Here is an 18,268-nt window from a genome sequence, read left to right as displayed (position 1 = left end):
TCCCCACTGGTGTGAGGCTGCCCGAGCAGGGTTTAAATGAGGGGAGGCGGGTCTCAAGCACGTGGTCCAAGCTCAGTGGGAGCAGCTGCCGGGATCAGTAGGTCAGGCACAAGTTCCTGTCCCGCAGCTCAGGGCCAGCCTGGGTGGGGCCTGTGGTGGAGGGGATGTGGGATCCTTGCTCCAAACGGCCATGCCATGCTATCCATGATTCCCAATGGCTTTCCCCTCACTGGGCCTCAGTTTTCCCATCTATAAAATGGGCATGTGAGGATATCCATTTCCTGGTTCCATAATGAAGTTGACCTTGATTCTTTAAGGCAAGCAAAGAAGAGCTCTCTGCAGTTTGTCTGTCTTCACGTGACCTGGAGGCCCAGGGTTAGAGTTCACTGCAGGACCTGGGCTATGTGTCCCCACAGGAGGACTGGCCAATATCTCTCTTCTGGTCAGTGGTTGAGCTGGGCCAGGAGCTCCGGCCTGGCCCATAGTGACCATGATGACCCAGGTGTTAGGGACATGCTGGTAAAGCAATCTCCCAGGGTGCTGGTAAAATCCAGCTGGGTGCCTCAGGCACAGAGCAGTAAGTGCTAGCCCTGGTAGCAACTGGGTTTAGCCAGAGATCTTTCCAGAGTGATACATAAAAGGCTCCCTCCTTTCACTTTTTCTTATTTTCTTTCCCAACTACATTGTATTTTGTCGTGTGGATGGTCATCGTTTATTTAACTGGACCCTTGCTGGAGGAAATTGGGTTGTTTCTAATCTTTGGCTCTTGCGAGGAAAGCTGCAATCAATAACTGTGAACACATGTCAAGTGTAGAAGTGTTAAGTGGGATGAATTCCCTGTACTGGGACTGATAAATGAAAGGGTAAATACATTTGTAATTTTGTGGGGTTTTTGTTGTTGTTGTTATTGTTTTGAGACAGAGCCTCTCTCTGTTGCCCAGGCTGGAGTGCAGTGGTGCGATCTCGGCTCACTGCAACCTCCACCTCCTGGGTTCAAGTGCCTCAGCCTCCCAAGTAGCTGGGATTACAGGAGCACCATCAGGCCCAGCTAATTTTTGTATTTTTTTGTAGAGAAGGGGTTTCACCATGTTGGCAAGGTTGGTCTCGAACTCCTGATCTCAAGTGATCCACCTTCTTTGGCCTCCCAAAGTGCTAGTATTACAAGTGTGAGCCACTGCGCCTGGCCAATTTGTAACTTTGATAGATATCGTCAAACTGCATCCATTGGCAGGCAACTTATATTTCTGTCGGCAATGAATAAAAGTTCCTATTTCTACACAGCTTCGGAGTATATTTTCAAACCTTTGGATTAGACAATTTTGTATATTATTATTGAGAATGAACATACGTTCATATGCTTAAAACCTTTTGTATTTCTTTCTGTAAAGGGTCTCATACTCTCTTTTGCTGATCTTTTTCTTATCAATTTCTAGGAGCTCTTTACATATTGGGGATGTGAGTCATTTTCCTGAGATGAGTTGCAGGTATTTGTTCCCAGCTTATTCCTTCTTTTTCACATTGTGGAGCTCCCCCTACCATGTATTACTGAGTTGAGTTCTCCCCAAAATGATCTATAGATGCAATACATTCTTTATGAAATACAACAGCAGATATTGCTATGTGGAATCTGAGGAACCAATTTAAAAATTTATGTACAAATACAAAGGACTAAAATAGAACCAGAAGAATCTTGAATAAGAACAAATTTGGAGGACTTATGCTATGAGATGTTCAGACTTATGACGCTACAGGAGTCAAGGCAGTGAGGTTGTAGTGCACAAAACAGACCCACAGAGCAACAGAAACGAATGGAGGCCCACGGGGTGGGGTGGCTCACACTTGTAATCTCAGCACTTTGGGAGGTTGAGGCAGGCGGATCTCTTGAGGCCAGGAGTTCTAGACCAGCCTGGCCAACATAGTGAAACCCAGTCTCTACTAAAAATACAAAAGTTAGCCAGGCATGGTGGCGCATGCCTATATTCCCAGCTGCTTGGGAGGCTAAGGCAGGAGAATCACTTGAACCTGGGAGGCGGAGGTTGCAGTGAGCCAAGATCATGCCACTGCACTCCAGCCTGGGGAACACAGTGAGACTCTGTCTCAAAAAAAAAAAAAAAAAGAATGAAAGAAAAAGAAAGAAAGAAAGGGAAAAAAGAGAGAAAGAGAGAGAGAGAATGGAGGCAACCCAGACCGAAACATAGACATTTATGAATCCCATGAGCTGAATTCAGGAAGCCAGACACATGAGAGTATATTCTGAGGATGAAGCAACATATGAACCATGCAGACACATTAGCAGAACGAAGGACAAACCCCATGGTAATGCCAGCTGATGCAGAAACAGCATGTGACCAAGATTCAACATCCTTTCACAGTAAAAAAAAAAAACACTCCACACATAGGAAGAGGACGAAACCACCTCAACACAATGAAGGTCGCTTATGAAAAGCTCACTTCTAACATCATACTCAATGGTGACAGGCTGAACGCTTTTCCTCCGAGAGTGGGAACAAGCAAGGGTGCTGGCTCTTGTCTTTTCTGTTCAAGTTAGTATTGAAACTCATAACCAGATGAGTTAGGCGAGAAAAAGAAAGCAAAGGCACCAAATTGGAAAGAAAGAAGTAAAATCATCCCTATATGCAGATGACATGATCTTATATTTAGCAAACCCTAAAGTTACCAAAAAAGTTAGAAATGTAAATGAATTCAGCCAAGTTGCTGATACAAAATCAGCAATCAAAAGTCAGTTGCCTTTCCATACACCAACAATCAACAATCCAAAAGGAATTAAGAAAATAATTTCAATACAGTGGCATCAAAAAGAATAAAATACTAATGGATAAACCTACCCTACAAGCTCAAAGACTTGTACACTGAAAACTATAAAATGTTGCTGAAAGAAATTAGAGAAGACACAAATAAATGGGAAGATATCTTGTGTTCTTCAATTCAAAGACTTTAATATTGTCAAATTTCCCTGCCACTTGAAGTGATTCACTGCAATTTCTATCAAAATCCAAATGGTATTTGTTTCATAAATATAAAAATTCACCCCAAAATTCACATGGAATCTCAAAGGACCCCAAATAGCCAAGACAATTTGGAAAAAGAACAAAGTGGAGGACTCATACTTCCTGAATTCAAAACATATTACTAAACTACAGTAATCAAAACAGTGTGGTACTGGCCAAAGGCAAAGATATAGACCAATGGAATAAAACAGAGAACCCTTGTGTACATATGTTCAAGCAATCCTCAACAATGGTGCTGAGACCTGTCACTGGGGAAAGGACAGTTTCTCCAACAAATGGTGCTGGGAAAAATGATATTCATGTGCAGAAGCATAAAGGAAGACCCTTGCCTTACACCACATCCAAAAATTAACTAGAAATGAAATAAGGACCTAATGGTAATACCTGTAACTGCACAACCTCTAGAAGAAAATACAGGAAAATTTGAAATTGCATATCTGACTTTTCAGATATGACACCAAAAACACAGGCAAACCAAAGCAAAAACAGACAGACAGAAGTACATCAATCATAAATACTTTCAGGCATCAAAAAACACTAACAGCAAAGTGAAAAGGTAACCTACAAGCTGAGAGAAAATCCTTGCAAATCATATCTCTGATACGGATTTTTATCTAGAATAAATAAACCCTACAACTCAACAAGAAAACAATTAAATACTCCCACTTAAAAAAATGAGTAAAAAAGGTGCTGAAGAAAAAAAAAAGAAAAAAATGGTAAAGGACTTGAGTAGACATTTTTCTAAAGGTGGTTTTCTTTTCTTTCTTTCTTTTTTTTTTTTTTTGAGATGGAGTTTTACTCTTGTCGCTCAGGGTGGAATGCAATGGCGCGATCTCGGCTCACTGCAACCCCCGCCTCCCGGGTTCAAGTGATTCTCCTGCCTCAGCCTTCCAAGTAGCTGAGATTACAGGCGTCTGCCACCACGCCTGGCTAATTTTTGTATTTTTAGTAGAGACAGGGTTTCACCATGTTGGCCAGGCTGGTCTTGAACTCCTGACCTCAGGCGATCCGCCTGCCTTGGCTCCCCAAAGTGCTGGGATTACAGGCGTGAGCCACCACACCCGGCCTTAAAGATGGTTTTCAAATGACCAACAAGCACACACAAACATGCTTCACATCACTAATTATCAGAGAATGCAAACCAAGTCCACAATGAGATAATATCCTCACATCCATTAGGACGGCGACTATCAATAACAAGTGTTGGCAAGGATGTGAAGTTGGAACACTTGTGCTCCATTGGTGGGAATGTAAATGGTGCAGCCTATGTGGAAAAAAGTGTGGAGGTTCCTCACATCATTAAAAATACGAGTACCATATCATCCAGCAATCCCACTCCTGCATGTATTGCCAAAACAATTGAAAACTGGGTCTGGAAAAGATACTTCCACATCCATACTCACAGCAGGACTATTCACTGTAGCCAAGAGGTGGAAGCATCCTAAATGTCCATCAAAAGATGAACAGATAAGCAAATATGGTATGTGGTATGTATGTATAAGAAAATATTGGCCAGGCGCAGTGGCTCACACCTGTAATCCCAGCACTTTGGGAGGCTGAGGTGGGTGGATCATGAGGTCAGAAGATCGAGACCATCCTGGCTAACATGGTGAAACCCCGTCTCTACTAAAAATACAAAAAATTAGCCAGGCGTGGTGGCAGGCACCTGTAGTCCTAGCTACTCGGGAGGCTGAGGCCGGAGAATGGCGTGAACCTGGGAGGCCGGGCTTGCAGTGAGCCGAGATGGCACCACTGCAGTCCAGCCTGGGCGACAGAGCAAGACTCCATCTCAAAAACAAAAACAAAACAAAAATACAAAAACAAAACTTGTACAAAAACAAATGTGTGTAGCAGCTCCATTCATCATTGCTAGAAACTGGAAACAACTCAAACACCATCACCATCAATAGGGCAAACTGTTGTACATCCACGCAATGAAACTTCTCAGCAATTAAAAGGAGCAAGCTGTTGATATGCTTAACAGCATGGATTAATATCAAAGGCAGTATGCGGAATGAGTGAAGCCAGTCTAAAAAGGCTGCATACGATGCAGTTCCATTTATGTGATATTCTAGAGAAGACACAACTACAGAGATGCAAGAAAGATTGAGGTCCCCAGAGGTGAGGGGCTGGGGGAGGATTTGACTGTGGAGGGTAAGCAGGGGATGGTGCTGGGGTGGCAGATCTGCTCTGTCTGCTGACGACAGTGGTGGTTACACAAATCTACACATGTGGCTGTGTGCGGTGGCTCACGCCTGTAATCCGAGCACTTTGGGAGGCCGAGGAGGGCAAATCACCTGAGGTCAGGTGTTTGAGACCAGCTTGGCCAATATGGTGAAACCCTGTCTCTAGTAAAAATACAAAAATTAGCCAGGCATGGTGGCAGGCACCTGTAATCCCAGCTACTTGGGAGGCTGATGCAGGAGAATCGCTTGAACCCTCAAGGCGGAGGTTGCAGTGAACAGAGATCGTGCCACTGCACTCCAGCCTGGGCAACAGGACGAGACTCTGTTTAAAAAAAAAAAATTCTCTGCACGTGCTAAAATCCACAGAACTGTCCATGAAAAAAACCACTTTTTTTCTGTGTGAATTTCAAAATAAAATAATTTAAAAAAATCAGAAAGAGACTCACGTTAAAAAACAAAGAATGAAAAGGAAAATATATTTTCCAAAAGAAGTTGCTGTGAAATATGAGGAGAAACATCAAATGTGAACACACAAAGATGCTTGGTGCTGATAACAGGAATGATCATCCTTAGGGAAAAGAAAATCACCACCATTGAGCTGGCCACACCAAAACAATTGTAAATTCTAAATATATGGAGCAAAAACTAATTGAATTTAAGGAGAACATGAGAAATCAACAACTGAAGCGGGATTATTTAACGGAGATATTCAGAAACAAATGGATGAAGTAGAGAAAAATATTTGAGAGTGTAAGATGTAAGTAATGCGATCAGTTAAGTTCATCTAATAGGTGTTTGTGGAAATATGCAACTACCAAAACCCACAAATTAAGTTCAAGCACATGAGAAATGTTTGCAAAAACTTTTCAGTCATATATCAGAAAGGAACTATCAACAGATTCCCATAATTGACAGTATATACTCTTAGGATTACAAGGAACTTATGAACTACTGAGAAATGAATGACAGTGACAGCAATCTCTATCAACATTTGTTGGATGCAGCCAAAGGTGTCCTTCGTTGCACTCAGAAAATTACAGACATAAGCATTAGAAACATAAAACATGGAAATATGGCCGGGTGCGGTGGCTCACGCCTGTAATCTCAGCACTTTGGGAGGCCGAGGCAGGTGGATCACTTCAGGCCAGGAGTTCAAGACCAGCCTGGCTAAAATGGTGAAATCCTGCCTCTACTAAAAAAAAAATACAAAAATTAGCCGGGCATGGTGGTGGGCACCTGTAATCCCAGCTACTCAGGAGGCTGTCGCAGGAGAATCGCTTGAACCCAGGAAGCGGAGGTTGCCGTGAGCCAAGATCACGCCACTGCACTCCAGCCTGGGGCGACAGAGCAAGACCCTGTCTCAAAAAAAAAAAGAAACATATAAATAAATGAACCAAGTGTTCAAATCAATATTAAAAATAATAACAGAGCAGGCCAGGAGCAGTGGCTCATGCCTGTAATCCCAGCACTTTGGGAGGCTGAGGCGGGTGGATCACTCGAGGTCAGGAGTTCAAGACCAGCCTGGCCAACATGGTGAAACTCCGTCTCTACTAAAAATACAAAAATTAGGCCTGGTGCGGTGGCTCACGCCTGTAATCCCAAGCACTTTGGGAGGCCGAGGCAGGCGGATCACAAGGTCAGGAGTTCCAGACCAGCCTGGTCAACATGGTGAAACCCCATCTCTACTTAAAATACAAAATAAATAAATAAATAAACAAGCCGGGCGTGGTGGCGGGCACCTGTAATTCCGGTTACTCAGGAGGCTAAAGCAGGAGAATCGCTTGAACCTGGGAGGCAGAGGTTGCAGTGAGCGAGATGGCCCCACTGTATTCCAGCCCGGGCGACAGTATGAGACTCTGTCTCAAAAAAAAAAAAAAAAAAAAACCCAAGAAAACAAAAATTAGCCAAGCGTGGTGGCCCTCTCCTGTAGTCCCAGCTACTTGGGAGGCTGAGGGAGGAGAATCACTTGAACCCGGGAGGCGGAGGTTGCAGTGAGCTGAGATGGCGCCACCGCACTCCAGCCTGGGGGACAGAGTGAGACTCCGTCTCAATAAACAAACAAACAAATAACAGAGCAAAACCAAAATGCCAAGGGAACGTGAGACAGGAGTGCGAGCTGGGAGTCGGCACAGGGCGAGGCAGAGACACTCCTCGGAGGCAGAAGCTGGTTCCTTATAGAGATGGAAAGAAAGAAATGGACTCTGGGGAGACTGGAGAAGAACAGAAACACAGGAGGCAGAAATAAATACTGCGGATGGAAGCAGAGACAAAACAAAATGTAAGCTGCTCCAAATCGGCGGCGGAGCGAGTTCTGGAAGAGCGGCGGTGTGGGAACCTCCGGTGCCTTCCTCTCCCAGCTGCAGCTGCGTTCCCAGGCAGGCCTCCCGGGAGCCAGGGACGGAGGCCCAGGACTCCGCCAGGGGTGGGTCCGTTCCCCTTCTTGGAGGGAGTGTGACCCACAGGCCCCACGGAAAGGCAGTGCCACTCCCGTGACATTCCACAAGGCCCCGCTGGCCAGCCCCTGGCCTGCCCCCAGAGAGCTGCTCGCAGGCAATGATGCCCTGCAGCCTGAGACCTGGGCACCCCGGCCTTTGCCCCAAGGAGGCTGGGGATAGAAAGGCGTCCTCCAGGATTCTCTGCAGGAGATGAGCAAAACGTCCGCGGAGCCAGTGACTGCGGGACCCACGACAATCTCAGGTCACGCCTGCCGGGAGAAGCAGCACCTGGACCTGAGCCCGGGGACGGGGACGGGCAAAGGAACGCAGCTCGTGAGTGGCCCAGAGAGCGGGAACCAGAGCGCCCCGACGGCAGCGGAAGCCACCGCGGGCGCCAAACCAGTAACGCGCCCCTTGAGGACAGGAGGTCACGGCGCAAAAGCAGACTGGGCTCGGAAACACGTGCTTTACAAATGGGGAAATGAGTGAGACGATGCAGGAGAGACAGCAGCCAGACGTAGAAGGTGAAGACCACCGCGAAGAGGAAGCTCGCAGCCAGAGCTGAGTGAGAGCCCGCGGGCGGGAGGGGGCCGGGCGCGCCGGAGCCTTCCCTGCAAACCCCGGGCGTTCCAGGAGCAGGGAGGCACACGGATGGAGGACAGGAGACCAAGAATGGCGTAAAATTTCTCCGAGCAGAAGGAACGCCGCAGAGTGTGAGCGTGAGATTGCTAGCGCTCACAAATTCAGGCAAGGCAGGTGAGGAGAGACACAGGCCTGCGCATCCTGGAAAGCTCTTGGACTTCAAAGATGAAAATAAATGATCCTGGAAAGATCTCGAAAGATCAAGAATATAAAGCGCTTTTGTTTGCTTGTTTTTAATAAAACGAACCCCCAAACGCAGACAGAAAGGAAGAACAAGCATCTATGGATTGTTCGGAGAAAAAGGTTGATATCCAAGAATGCGGTACCAGGCCAGGAACGGAAGAAAGTGAAGTGACCTGGGGGGAGGCGAGCGCTGATCAGAGGAGAGGAGCCAATGAGAGGCGCTCACCAGGCAAGCGGGTGGGCGGGGGCCTGGCGCTGAGCACAGACAAGTCCAAGGGAAGATGCATAGGAGTTGATCGTGCAGAGATGGCAGCAAGTGGCAACGGAATCCCCCTGCATTGACAATAAACCTCCAGGAATCCCCCTGCATTGAGAGAATAAACCTCCCGGCTCTGGTTCTGTTCCGTGTCTGTTAGCGGGGTTTAGGGGTGAGTTAGGGGGAGGGCACTGCCACCAGCCCTCGGATATATTTCTCCTGCTGTTCACTATGTGTAACAGACAAACACCAACAAGAAGAGAAGAGGCCAGGCACAGTCGGTGGCTCATGACCGGAATTCAGGCACTTTGGGAGGCCAAGGTGGGAGGATCATCTGAGCCTAGGAGTTTGAGACCAGCCTGAGCAACGTTGGGAGTTTCTGTCTCTAAGAAAAAAAAAAAATTACCTGGGCATAGTGGTGCACACCTGTAGTGGCAGCTACTCAGGAGGCTGAGCTACTCAGGATTGCCTGAGCCTGAGATATCAAGGCTACAGTGAGCTGTGATTGTACTACTGCACTCCAGCCTAGGCAACAGAGAAGGACAGTGTCTCATAAAAGAAAAAAAAAAGAGGAGAAAAGCTTCCCAGACCTGCCCACACCATGGTGTCCAACAGGTGGCTGGGACCCCATGTCCTCCGGTCAGCTCTCACCAGGGCCTCATGGGACCTTCCTGCTGGGGCCTGATCTGAAATGCACTGCTTCTTCAGATGGCTAGGGTTTCTGCCCACCCAACCTTTGGCAATGCCAGGGGAGACAGGCAGCTGCAGCCCCACCATCACTGGCATCCTCTGGGCAGGTGCTCAGCGTTCCTCAGGGCCCAGGAGCAAGCCAGACGCCGCCTTTACTTTTGCAGGCAAAATAGAACTTTTTAAACTTCTGCCCATCTCTCTTTTGCACATACAGTATGATAGTCTTGCTAACCTACTGCCAGAAGAGTGAATCTGCCTATCACCAAGCAACAGGTGCACTGTCCCATGAGAGGGATGGGGGTGGACGTACAGAACTCCAGGCTTCTCTGGGCACCATCTGGTGCTTCCAGGCCTGTGAATGGGCACAGCAGGACCACAGACCTCCAAGGTGCCCACCTGGGGGCTCAGAACCCTGGGGGGGGAAGGTCGGTGCTATCCCACCGGAGAAGAGACCTAGTCTGGCTGAGCCCCTGGCCAGCGGTGAGGAGGAAAGGATGAACATCAGCCACGCCTGGCACTGACTGCCACAGCCGGAGCCTCGCCTAGCCCAAGAATGTTTCTGTTCTAAGACTTTTTTCTTTTTTGTTTTTTAGAAATTATCACAGGCAAATGTCACCTTGAAGACCCGGTGGCAGCAAAGTGTGAGCTCAGTGTGGGGCATGAGTGTTCTGAAGCTGCCAGGGGTGGACTGCAGTGGGTGCCATGGGGGCTGTCATAGCCCCTTGGGTCTTGCCATTGCAGGCCACGCTGGCCACGTTTCCACCGCAGTGTCCTCAGCTCCTCTCTGGAGGGGTCGTCTTTCCACCTAAGCCGCCCTGCCCTGCAGCAGCGGGAAGTGCCAGGAATAAGTGCCCCATGGAAGCATCCCCATCCCGTGACCGGCTGGAGCTGGTCTAAAACATGGCAGCGCCAGGGACTGAGCCCCAGTTGGTCGCAAGTGGTCACCTTGATGCTGGACCCTTCACCAGTGGCCTTCCCTGCTAACGTCACCTCTCCAACCCTACTTAGGAGGGTCTCCTGGGACCACCTCCTAAGTAAACCACTTGAGCTTGCATCTGCCTCATCTGCTTCTGGGGGACTCACACTAGAAAAACAAAATTAATATTTTTTTGTTATATGGAGTGGTGTGATTTGAAATCCTTCTATGGATAATGAATGCTTGCTTATGTCTTTAAAAAAAATTTTTTTTTTTTTTTGAGACAGAGTTTTGCTATGTTGCCCAGGCTGGTCTCAAACTCCTAGGCTCAAGTGATCCTCCCATGTCAGCATCCTGAGGAGCTGGGACTACAGGTGCGCGCCACCACACCCGACTCCAGCATCTTTGTTCTCTTAATATTGAGTCCAGACATGGAGTTAGGCAACCGCAGGCATGCAGATTACACTCCCCAGCAAGAAGGCTCATCATTGACACACATGCAGACTTAGGCTGTACCAGGCATGTATACCAGGGGGGTGCATTGTGAGTAGGTAGGTGTGTGTGCGGGTGTGAGACTGTGTGTATGTGTGAGAGAGAGCATGTGGCAGTGTGTGTGTAGGTGTGTGTGCATGTGTGAGAGCATGTATAGGTGTGTGTAGGGGTGTGTGTGTGCGCACATATGTGTGTTCATGTGTGAGATTGTGTGTAGATGTGTGCCCGTTCCTCACAGCAACCCTGCTGGTGAGTGCTCCTGTGGTCTTCTCTTTATGAACAAAGAAACAGGTTAAGCACTTTCCGGAAGGCTGGTGACCCACGAGCCCCGTGTCACCAGCCTCGGTCTGCCTGGGGCCCTCGCTCTCAGCCTGGACACTTGGCCCCTGGTGAACAAGTCATGTCGGAGAGAACCCGTCTGGTGCGCCATCTCCAGGATACTTGTGTCCCTTTGTACATATATTTAAAAATTCATTTTGAAAGAACAAAAAATCTCCACTGCCCTTCTTCACATCTGCGATTTCTTGATTTTCAAACACTGAAAGGCTCGTTTTGCTCCCGGAGAGATTCTGCTCGGTGCCTCTGCCATGCTTGGGTTGGGAGTGAAAGTTTTCCTGACTTATTTGGGACACTGTCCTCAAATATTTTGGATGTTGGGTGTCTGTGAGGGTCCCATGGTTATGAGCCATGGGAAGAGGCTTCGTGTGACTCAGTGATTGGAGAGTTTGTGGGTGGAATTGGGGGGTGCTGAGCTTGGAAGGGAAAGCTGCATGGGGCCAGGGCTCTCGGGAGCAGAAATGGATGATGGTCGGGGCCCACGTCCGCCAGGACAGAGCCTCCCACCTCGAGGGCTGCATTCCCAGGGCTACAGGTCCCTGGTCCACCCATCATGAGGTGGCCAGGACATTGGATGGATAGGGCAGATGAATGGACAAACAGCCCAGGCAGGGATGCAGGGAAACCCACAGCCGCCCATGCCAGGCCCTCCAAATGGGCAGGAACAGGTTTCCCAGCTTCTTATGTGCCCACCTCCTGTTCCTGCCAACATCTCCCTGCACCCACGCTCAGCGCTCTGCAGTCCAATCTCTGTCTTTCCCAAGGAGACTCTCCCCACTGCTTAGATGTGTCAAAAATCCTTTTCCACCAGGTAAATATTTTTACTATTTACTTATTTTTTCTTCTTTTTACAAACAGAGATGAGGTATCGCTGTGTTTCCCAGGCTGGTCTCGAACACCTAGCCTCAAGTGTCCTTTCTCCTCGGCCTCCCAAAATGCTTACAGATGTGAGCCACTGCACCCGGCCAATTTCATATATATGTATTTTTTTTTAACTTTTTAAGTTTTCTATCCAATAGCAAATAACCAACCAATCTTGAATTTTTACACATATCCTAACCTTTCTGGAATCTGCATGGTAGCACAGGGTGAGGGAGATGGCTTACTGCTCACCCATCTTTGTAGGGTGAGGTCTGCCCTGCCCTCCACATGTGGCCCGTGGACACCCAGGTTGGTTCCGCCTCAGCTCGCCTGGGCCCTGCTGGCCTGGCTCACTTCAGGACCACCCTGTAGCCTCACCCAAGAATCATGTCCAGGTGGGAGAGGAGGAGATGAGGATGCTGGTCTGGCGGGAGGCGGGCAGTGGTTACTTGGTGTGGCCCGGGGGAGAGGCGGTCGCTTTGAAGGCTCAACCCCCAGGAGGCCTGTCCAGCTTGGGTTTGTGGTTCCTGGGGCATGTTTATCACTGCGGTGCAGTGGCCTCTCGTCCCTCACTGTGGTCGGCCTCCTCACGTCCCAGCAGCCCCAGTGTCTGCACAGACCATGGCCCCTGGACAAGCCATGGGAAGGCCAGGGTGGGGCCAAGGATCTCGGAGACCAGGGTCGGCTCTGCCTTGCTCTGGGGGTGATGATGGAGGCGCCAGTGCCCCTCTCTCCAGCGCCCCTCTCTCCAGCGCCCCTCTCTCCAGTGCTCCCTCTGAGCCCAGGCTGCTAAAATGGGGCAGCTTGGAGGATTCCTCTGAGACCCCTGGGGCGGGAGCCCTGCAGTGGCCCCACTGCTGCAGCCCTGACGCCGTGTCCCCTCTCCTGTCCTCCCCAGTGGCTTTCCAAACGCTCCTGCCCAGGGCCCTGCCTGTCCTAAGCTGAACCTGAGACCTGAGGGCGGCTCTGCAGGAAGCCCCTCCAGGACATCACGCAGCCCCGCAGGCCTGTTGGACATCATGCCTCTTGTGGTTTGGCCCTTGCTAGGTCCAACATCTCCCCAGCTTCCCTTGTGGCTCCCCCTCCCAGCAGACCTCCCAGGGAGCGGGTGCAAGCCCCTCTGTCCCCACAGATAGGCCTGCCCAGAGCTGGGGGAGAAGCTCTTTATTTGGAGTCAGGTGGGTGGGAGCAGGGAAGGGTCATGGCTGGAGGGTAGGTCCAGGTGGTCCGGGCTCTGTGTCTGGTGGTAGGGTGGGCTCTGGAGGTGCAGACCCAGGGGCTGCTGTGCTGGGAAGAGGAGCAGAGGTCAGGGAGGCTGCAGGGTAGGGCAGAGGCCAGGCCCAGAGCTCCCTCCCCAGGCTCTGCAGCCCCCACATCGGCCACTGCTGGGCAACCTCGGGGCCCCAGAACGACCTCAGCTCCTCCAATGACTGGGCAGGCCTCTGAGCATCCTTGGTGGGTGGATGGTGGGGAGTGGACCGCGTGGGGACAGGTGCAGGGGGCGATGGGCTGAGCTGACACCTGAGAGAGCCCGAGGGAGGCCTCGCTGTGGAAAGGCCGAGGACCCTCACTCGGGCTGGCAGGCGCAGGAATGGTAAAACAAAGGACTTCCCGAATGTCCCAGGAACTGTGGGTGGGCAGACTCTGAGGTGCCAACCTCGTGCCTGACCCTGGGGGGGTCTCCCTGGCTGTGTGGGATGGGAGGGGCTAGAGCAGATGTACCCTCGAACCCCGGGAACCCAGGACTCTGGGCTTGTCCAATGTCCTCCCAAAGCCTCACTCACCCTAGTGTTCGAGAACGCAGCTTCCTGCAGAGACCAAGAAAAACCCAGGGATGAGAAGACGCCCTAGACCAGGGCCCAGACCCCATCGCAGCCCAGAGCTCAGAGCCCCAGACCCCATCGCAGCCCAGAGCGCGGAGCCCAGACCCCATCGCAGCCCAGAGCGCGGAGCCCCAGACCCCATCGCAGCCCAGAGCGCGGAGCCCCAGACCCCATCGCAGCCCAGAGCGCGGAGCCCCAGACCCCATCGCAGCCCAGAGCGCGGAGCCCCAGACCCCATCGCAGCCCAGAGCGCGGAGCCCCAGACCCCATCGCAGCCCAGAGCCCCAGACCCCATCGCAGCCCAGAGCGCGGAGCCCCAGACCCCATCGCAGCCCAGAGCGCGGAGCCCCAGACCCCATCGCAGCCCAGAGCGCGGAGCCCCAGACCCCATCGCAGCCCAGAGCGCGGAGCCCCAGACCCCATCGCAGCCCAGAGCGCGGAGCCTCCCACGAGGAGGACGCTAAACAGGGCCCGGGAGCCCCTGCGAGGAGACTCGGGGCACACGGGGAATGCGGGGGACATGGGAGGACACGGGGGTCATGGGACACTGGAGATCGCAGACAGACACAGCAGAGGGACACAGGGGACTGGGCACAGCCGTCCTCACCCGTCTGCAGGGGCGTGAAAATGTCCTCCTCCGAGAGTGCCTTGCGCTGCACCAATTTCTTAAATTCTTCCAGGGCCTCCCGGTTGGTATCAGAATTCCTACATGCAGGTGAGGTGGCCAGGTGAGCCAAGGTGGGGACAGCGGCACGGCCCTGCAGGGAGCAGATGCCGAAAGGAGACGACCATGGCCCAGCACCAGGACAGGGGGAGAGGCCCGAGAGTGGATCAGAGCTCGGGGGTGGGGCTGGGGACAGAGGAGATGGCCACTGCCCAGCACCAGGACAAGGGGAGAGGCCCAAGAGTGGACCAGAGCTCTGGGGTGGGGCCGGGGACAGAAGAGATGGCCACAGCCCAGCACCGGACAAGCAGGAGATGAGGCTTGAGAATGGATGAGAGCTCAGGGGTGGGACTGGGGACAGAGGAGACTGGGCAGGAGGTCACTGCCCAGATGAGAGGTCCCCAGGAAGGGGGACAGTGGCGGGGACTCTCCAAGCCACTCGGCAACCCCAGGGGACCTGGGCAGCTCCCAAAGCCACCCTGCAGGGTCATAGCCCTCACCTGGAGGGACCTTGTCTCCCAGAGGCACTGGCCACCCTCCTGCCCTGGAGGGTCCCCGCCCCATGAAGAGCTCTGTTAGGACGCTACCTCCCCCTTAAGGTGACCCTCCTACACCCGAGACCCCAGAAGCGGCCCTTGGCAGGTTCATGTCACCGAGGGCCATGTCTGTCCCTGCCTGGCCCACCCCATTCCCACTTCGGGTACTTGGACCGGCTGCCCAGCAGTGCCCGGCACATGAAAGCTGGCACAGGGGGCTTCCTTTTCCCCCGTGCCAGGGCATGGTGGTGCTGGTTCCACTGGCTTCTGGAGGCAGAGACCGTGGGGCAGGACACTCAGACCCCAGTGGGCCCCTCACCCACAAGCTTTCCCATGTGGAGCAGGCCCCCATGGCGCTGGTCTTTGCAGTAAAAGACGTAGTGGTCCCTCCCGGGCAGCTCCTGCAGGTACATGAGCTTCCTGCCCCCATCTGTAGATGACACAGAAGATGGGTCATTCCCAGAGAGAACACTCGGGGCCACATGAAGAAACACTCGGGAATGTTTCAGCGGTCACCCAGGTGCTCTGGACAGCCTGAGCCAGGCCTGGCTGCTCCACACAGTGTGGACCCAGACATGGAGGCAGGAGCCTCCTCTCAGGAAGGTCCCAATGCAAGTAATGGAGCCACAAGGCCAGAGCATGTCCAGGACTAGAGCCCGGCCTTCCCAGCTCCAGCAGCTGCTCCTGCCCCACTTCCCTGTCCCTAACCCTCATCTTCCCCCTCAGCCTCCCCATCTCTAATCCTCAGCTTCCGCAGCACTAACCCTCGGCCTCGCAATCCCTAACCCTCGGCCTCCTCATCCCTAACCCTCAGCTTCCCGATCCCTAACCCTTGGCCCCCGTCCCTAACCCTCAGCCTCCCCATCCTTAACCCTCAGCTTCCCCATCCCTAACCCTCAGCCTCCCCGTACCTAATCCTTGGCCTCCTTGTCCCAATCCTCAGCTTCCTCAATGTGTCAATGGCTAGGGCCTCCCAGAGGGCAGGCGTGATCTGGTCCATCTCGACTGCGGACAAGCATGTCACACCCGGTGTCTGATGTCAGGGCCACCAGCCCCCCAGGAAGGAGAGGCCAGCCCCTCCTTGGAGGTGGGCAGAGCTGGGACCCTGGCAAAAGGGCAGCCTGGGCACTCTCTACCTGCGGTGGGGCTGGTGCTCTGGGGTTGGCGGTGGGGGAGAGTGGGGGTGGGAGTGGGGGAGGGGCTCACAGGCGCTGAATTTGCCAGGCTCCTCCGTTTTCCGCATCAGGATTTTCTTCTGGATGCACCGATCCTCCCTCCTGGAAAACAGGAGACATGCGGGCAGCAGCTCCCAGGACACACATGGCCCATCCTCAGCTCACCTGGTGCATGGCCCTGACCCAGCAACCTGAAAATTCCACTGCCTCCCAACCCCACCGAGCTTTAGGATGCCCAGGCTGTTTCCCTCCAAGGCAGGGGGTGATTCTTACCAACACCCGAAACGTGGATGGGGCAATGGGCACCAGGTGGGTCTGGGGAGGGGAGCGAAAGTGGACTGAGGGGCCCTGCAGTGGGCAACACTCACATGAAGGTGAATGTGGCTTCCAAGTTCCCACTGCCCAGGGCTGTCACCTTCACTGGGGACACCTTCCTGGGCCTCCTGTCCTCCGGAAAGTCCTTATCGACCACCATGGCCTTCACGTACCAGGTCCCTGTGATCTGGAGCAGGCCGAGGCCGTGAGCCCACCATGGGTAGCCCAGATTCTACTCTGACCCTGGCACTCAGGCCTGCAGCTATAACCAGACACCCATGGTGCCCGGCTGCTGCCCTAAAGGCAGGCTGGGTTCCTGCACCTTAGTTAGAGCTCAGCTGGAGTGAATTAGAGCCAGCCCCTTGCTTGGGGCTCCTAGCCCCCAGTGGAAGGAGAACGTTTCTGCACCCCATGGACCCCCGGACCCCAGCACCAGGTGAGCCCTCCCTCCACAGGGCCCAACCCTGAGAGACCTTCGGGCTTCAGGCGTCAGTGCAGCAGGAACCCCTGAGACGAGCCTGCTCCGGCCCTGGGCCTTGGGGGGCCGTGTCTGCTGGAGGAACAATAGGACCCCTCCACCACCACCCCAGGCTGGGAGCATGGGGTCAGAAGCCAGCCTTCAGTGACACCTCCTAAAGCAGGGCCCCTGGCACTGCCCCCTGCCCAGGAGTCCGCCTGGCTCCTCCATCCGCCCACGCCAACCCAGCTCACATCCTCCTCCTCCAGGGTGAAGGACAGGGCAGCGGCCAGGCCGAGCGTGACACCCAGGAACAGGGTCTTCATCTCCAGAGCTCTGTGCTGCCGACCTCGGCAGGTCACTGGGCGTCTGAACAAGGCTGTGCTGGCTCCTCTCGAGATGTTCTTTATAGCCCCCTGGCCAGTGTCCTGGGAGCACGTGGCACGGTGCACCCCTCCCCATGGTGGCAACCAGTCCTGCATCCGGGAGGGGGAGTGTCCTCATTGGTGGCATCTGGTGAACAGCAAGTCAGTGCCAGCCAGAGAAGAAAAGACACATTACGCCATCCAGAGTTTGCACCACCCGAACGCGCCGCCTCAGATGAGCCCAGAGGACTCGAGAGGACAGGGCAGGGTGGTGTACATCTGCACCCCAGGCCACAGAGGCAGGGCCCACAGCCTCGGGATACTCCCTCACCAACCCCTGCACCCTCCCAGGGCCACGGCTGGGACCCTGGGCAAGTTCTCTGGGGAACTGGCCATCTCCCTGCTGAGCAGAAACGGACTGGGCTTTAGAACCATAGAGACGTGGGGCTGCTGCCAGCTGAGTCCCGCACGCCCTAGAGCCCAAGCTTCCGCCCACTCTGGGACCCACTCTGCACTGATTTTCCCCACCTGGACCCTGCACTCGAGCTTCCTAGGGGCAGAGGAGGGCACTATTGTGTGGCTCAGGGTCAGTTTATATACGGCCTCCTCGGGCCATATGAGGGACCACGCCACCTCCCCGATCCCGCTTCACTCTGTACCGGAGCCTGGCTGTGCTGTCCTCAGAACACGCGATCTCTCTGGATTGTCCTGTCCATTTCTTCCTGCACGTATTCATCGACCATCTCCCTGTTAGAATATACATTCCCCTCTCTCGTCAGCTTTGACGGCCCCCAGCCCCCAGGACAGGCCTTGAATCTCATCCCTTTAGATAAACAAGTCGCATGAGGCACCAAGAGCCACCTGCCAGCCTGTGCTCAGAGTTCGTGGCTGAGGTCCCTTGGGCACC

At 53.0% G+C, this 18,268-nt stretch overlaps 2 protein-coding genes across 8 annotated transcripts in view; both read right to left on the bottom strand.

Moving 5' to 3' along the window:
- Positions 1–9,508, bottom strand: part of LOC134807703 (uncharacterized) — a 29,160-nt gene extending 19,652 nt beyond the window's left edge. The window contains exons 1-3 of the mRNA XM_063788033.1: positions 9,466–9,508; positions 8,702–8,884; positions 6,955–7,907 (exon numbers count right to left, since the gene is read on the bottom strand). Of these exons, the coding sequence (XP_063644103.1) occupies positions 6,979–7,907; positions 8,702–8,884; positions 9,466–9,508 (1,155 nt within the window). The 3' untranslated portion in view covers positions 6,955–6,978. The remainder of the gene's footprint in view (positions 1–6,954; positions 7,908–8,701; positions 8,885–9,465) is intronic.
- A 3,667-nt stretch (positions 9,509–13,175) lies between these two features.
- Positions 13,176–17,835, bottom strand: OBP2B (odorant binding protein 2B). Of its 7 annotated transcripts, none has more exons than XM_063787471.1 (8): positions 17,251–17,828; positions 16,593–16,726; positions 16,256–16,326; positions 15,961–16,054; positions 15,369–15,479; positions 14,457–14,607; positions 13,811–13,834; positions 13,183–13,308 (listed from the first exon to the last, which is right to left on the bottom strand). In XM_063787471.1, the coding sequence occupies exons 1-8, from the start codon at positions 17,476–17,478 to the stop codon at positions 13,201–13,203; spliced, it is 921 nt and encodes a 306-aa protein (XP_063643541.1). In that variant the 5' UTR covers positions 17,479–17,828; the 3' UTR covers positions 13,183–13,200. The 7 variants fall into 7 exon arrangements, 6 of the variants coding, with proteins under 6 accessions (XP_063643541.1, XP_054515224.1, XP_054515223.1 ...); XM_016961983.4 differs by having other exon boundaries at positions 13,220–13,308; positions 14,457–14,554; positions 17,251–17,825; XR_010148553.1 differs by lacking the exon at positions 15,961–16,054 and having other exon boundaries at positions 13,176–13,308; positions 17,251–17,817.
- Positions 17,836–18,268: the final 433 nt, after the last annotated feature.

Source organism: Pan troglodytes, chromosome 11 (assembly GCF_028858775.2).
Source record: "Pan troglodytes isolate AG18354 chromosome 11, NHGRI_mPanTro3-v2.0_pri, whole genome shotgun sequence".
NCBI lineage: Eukaryota > Metazoa > Chordata > Mammalia > Primates > Hominidae > Pan > Pan troglodytes.
This window is presented reverse-complemented; position numbering and strand designations above follow the sequence as displayed.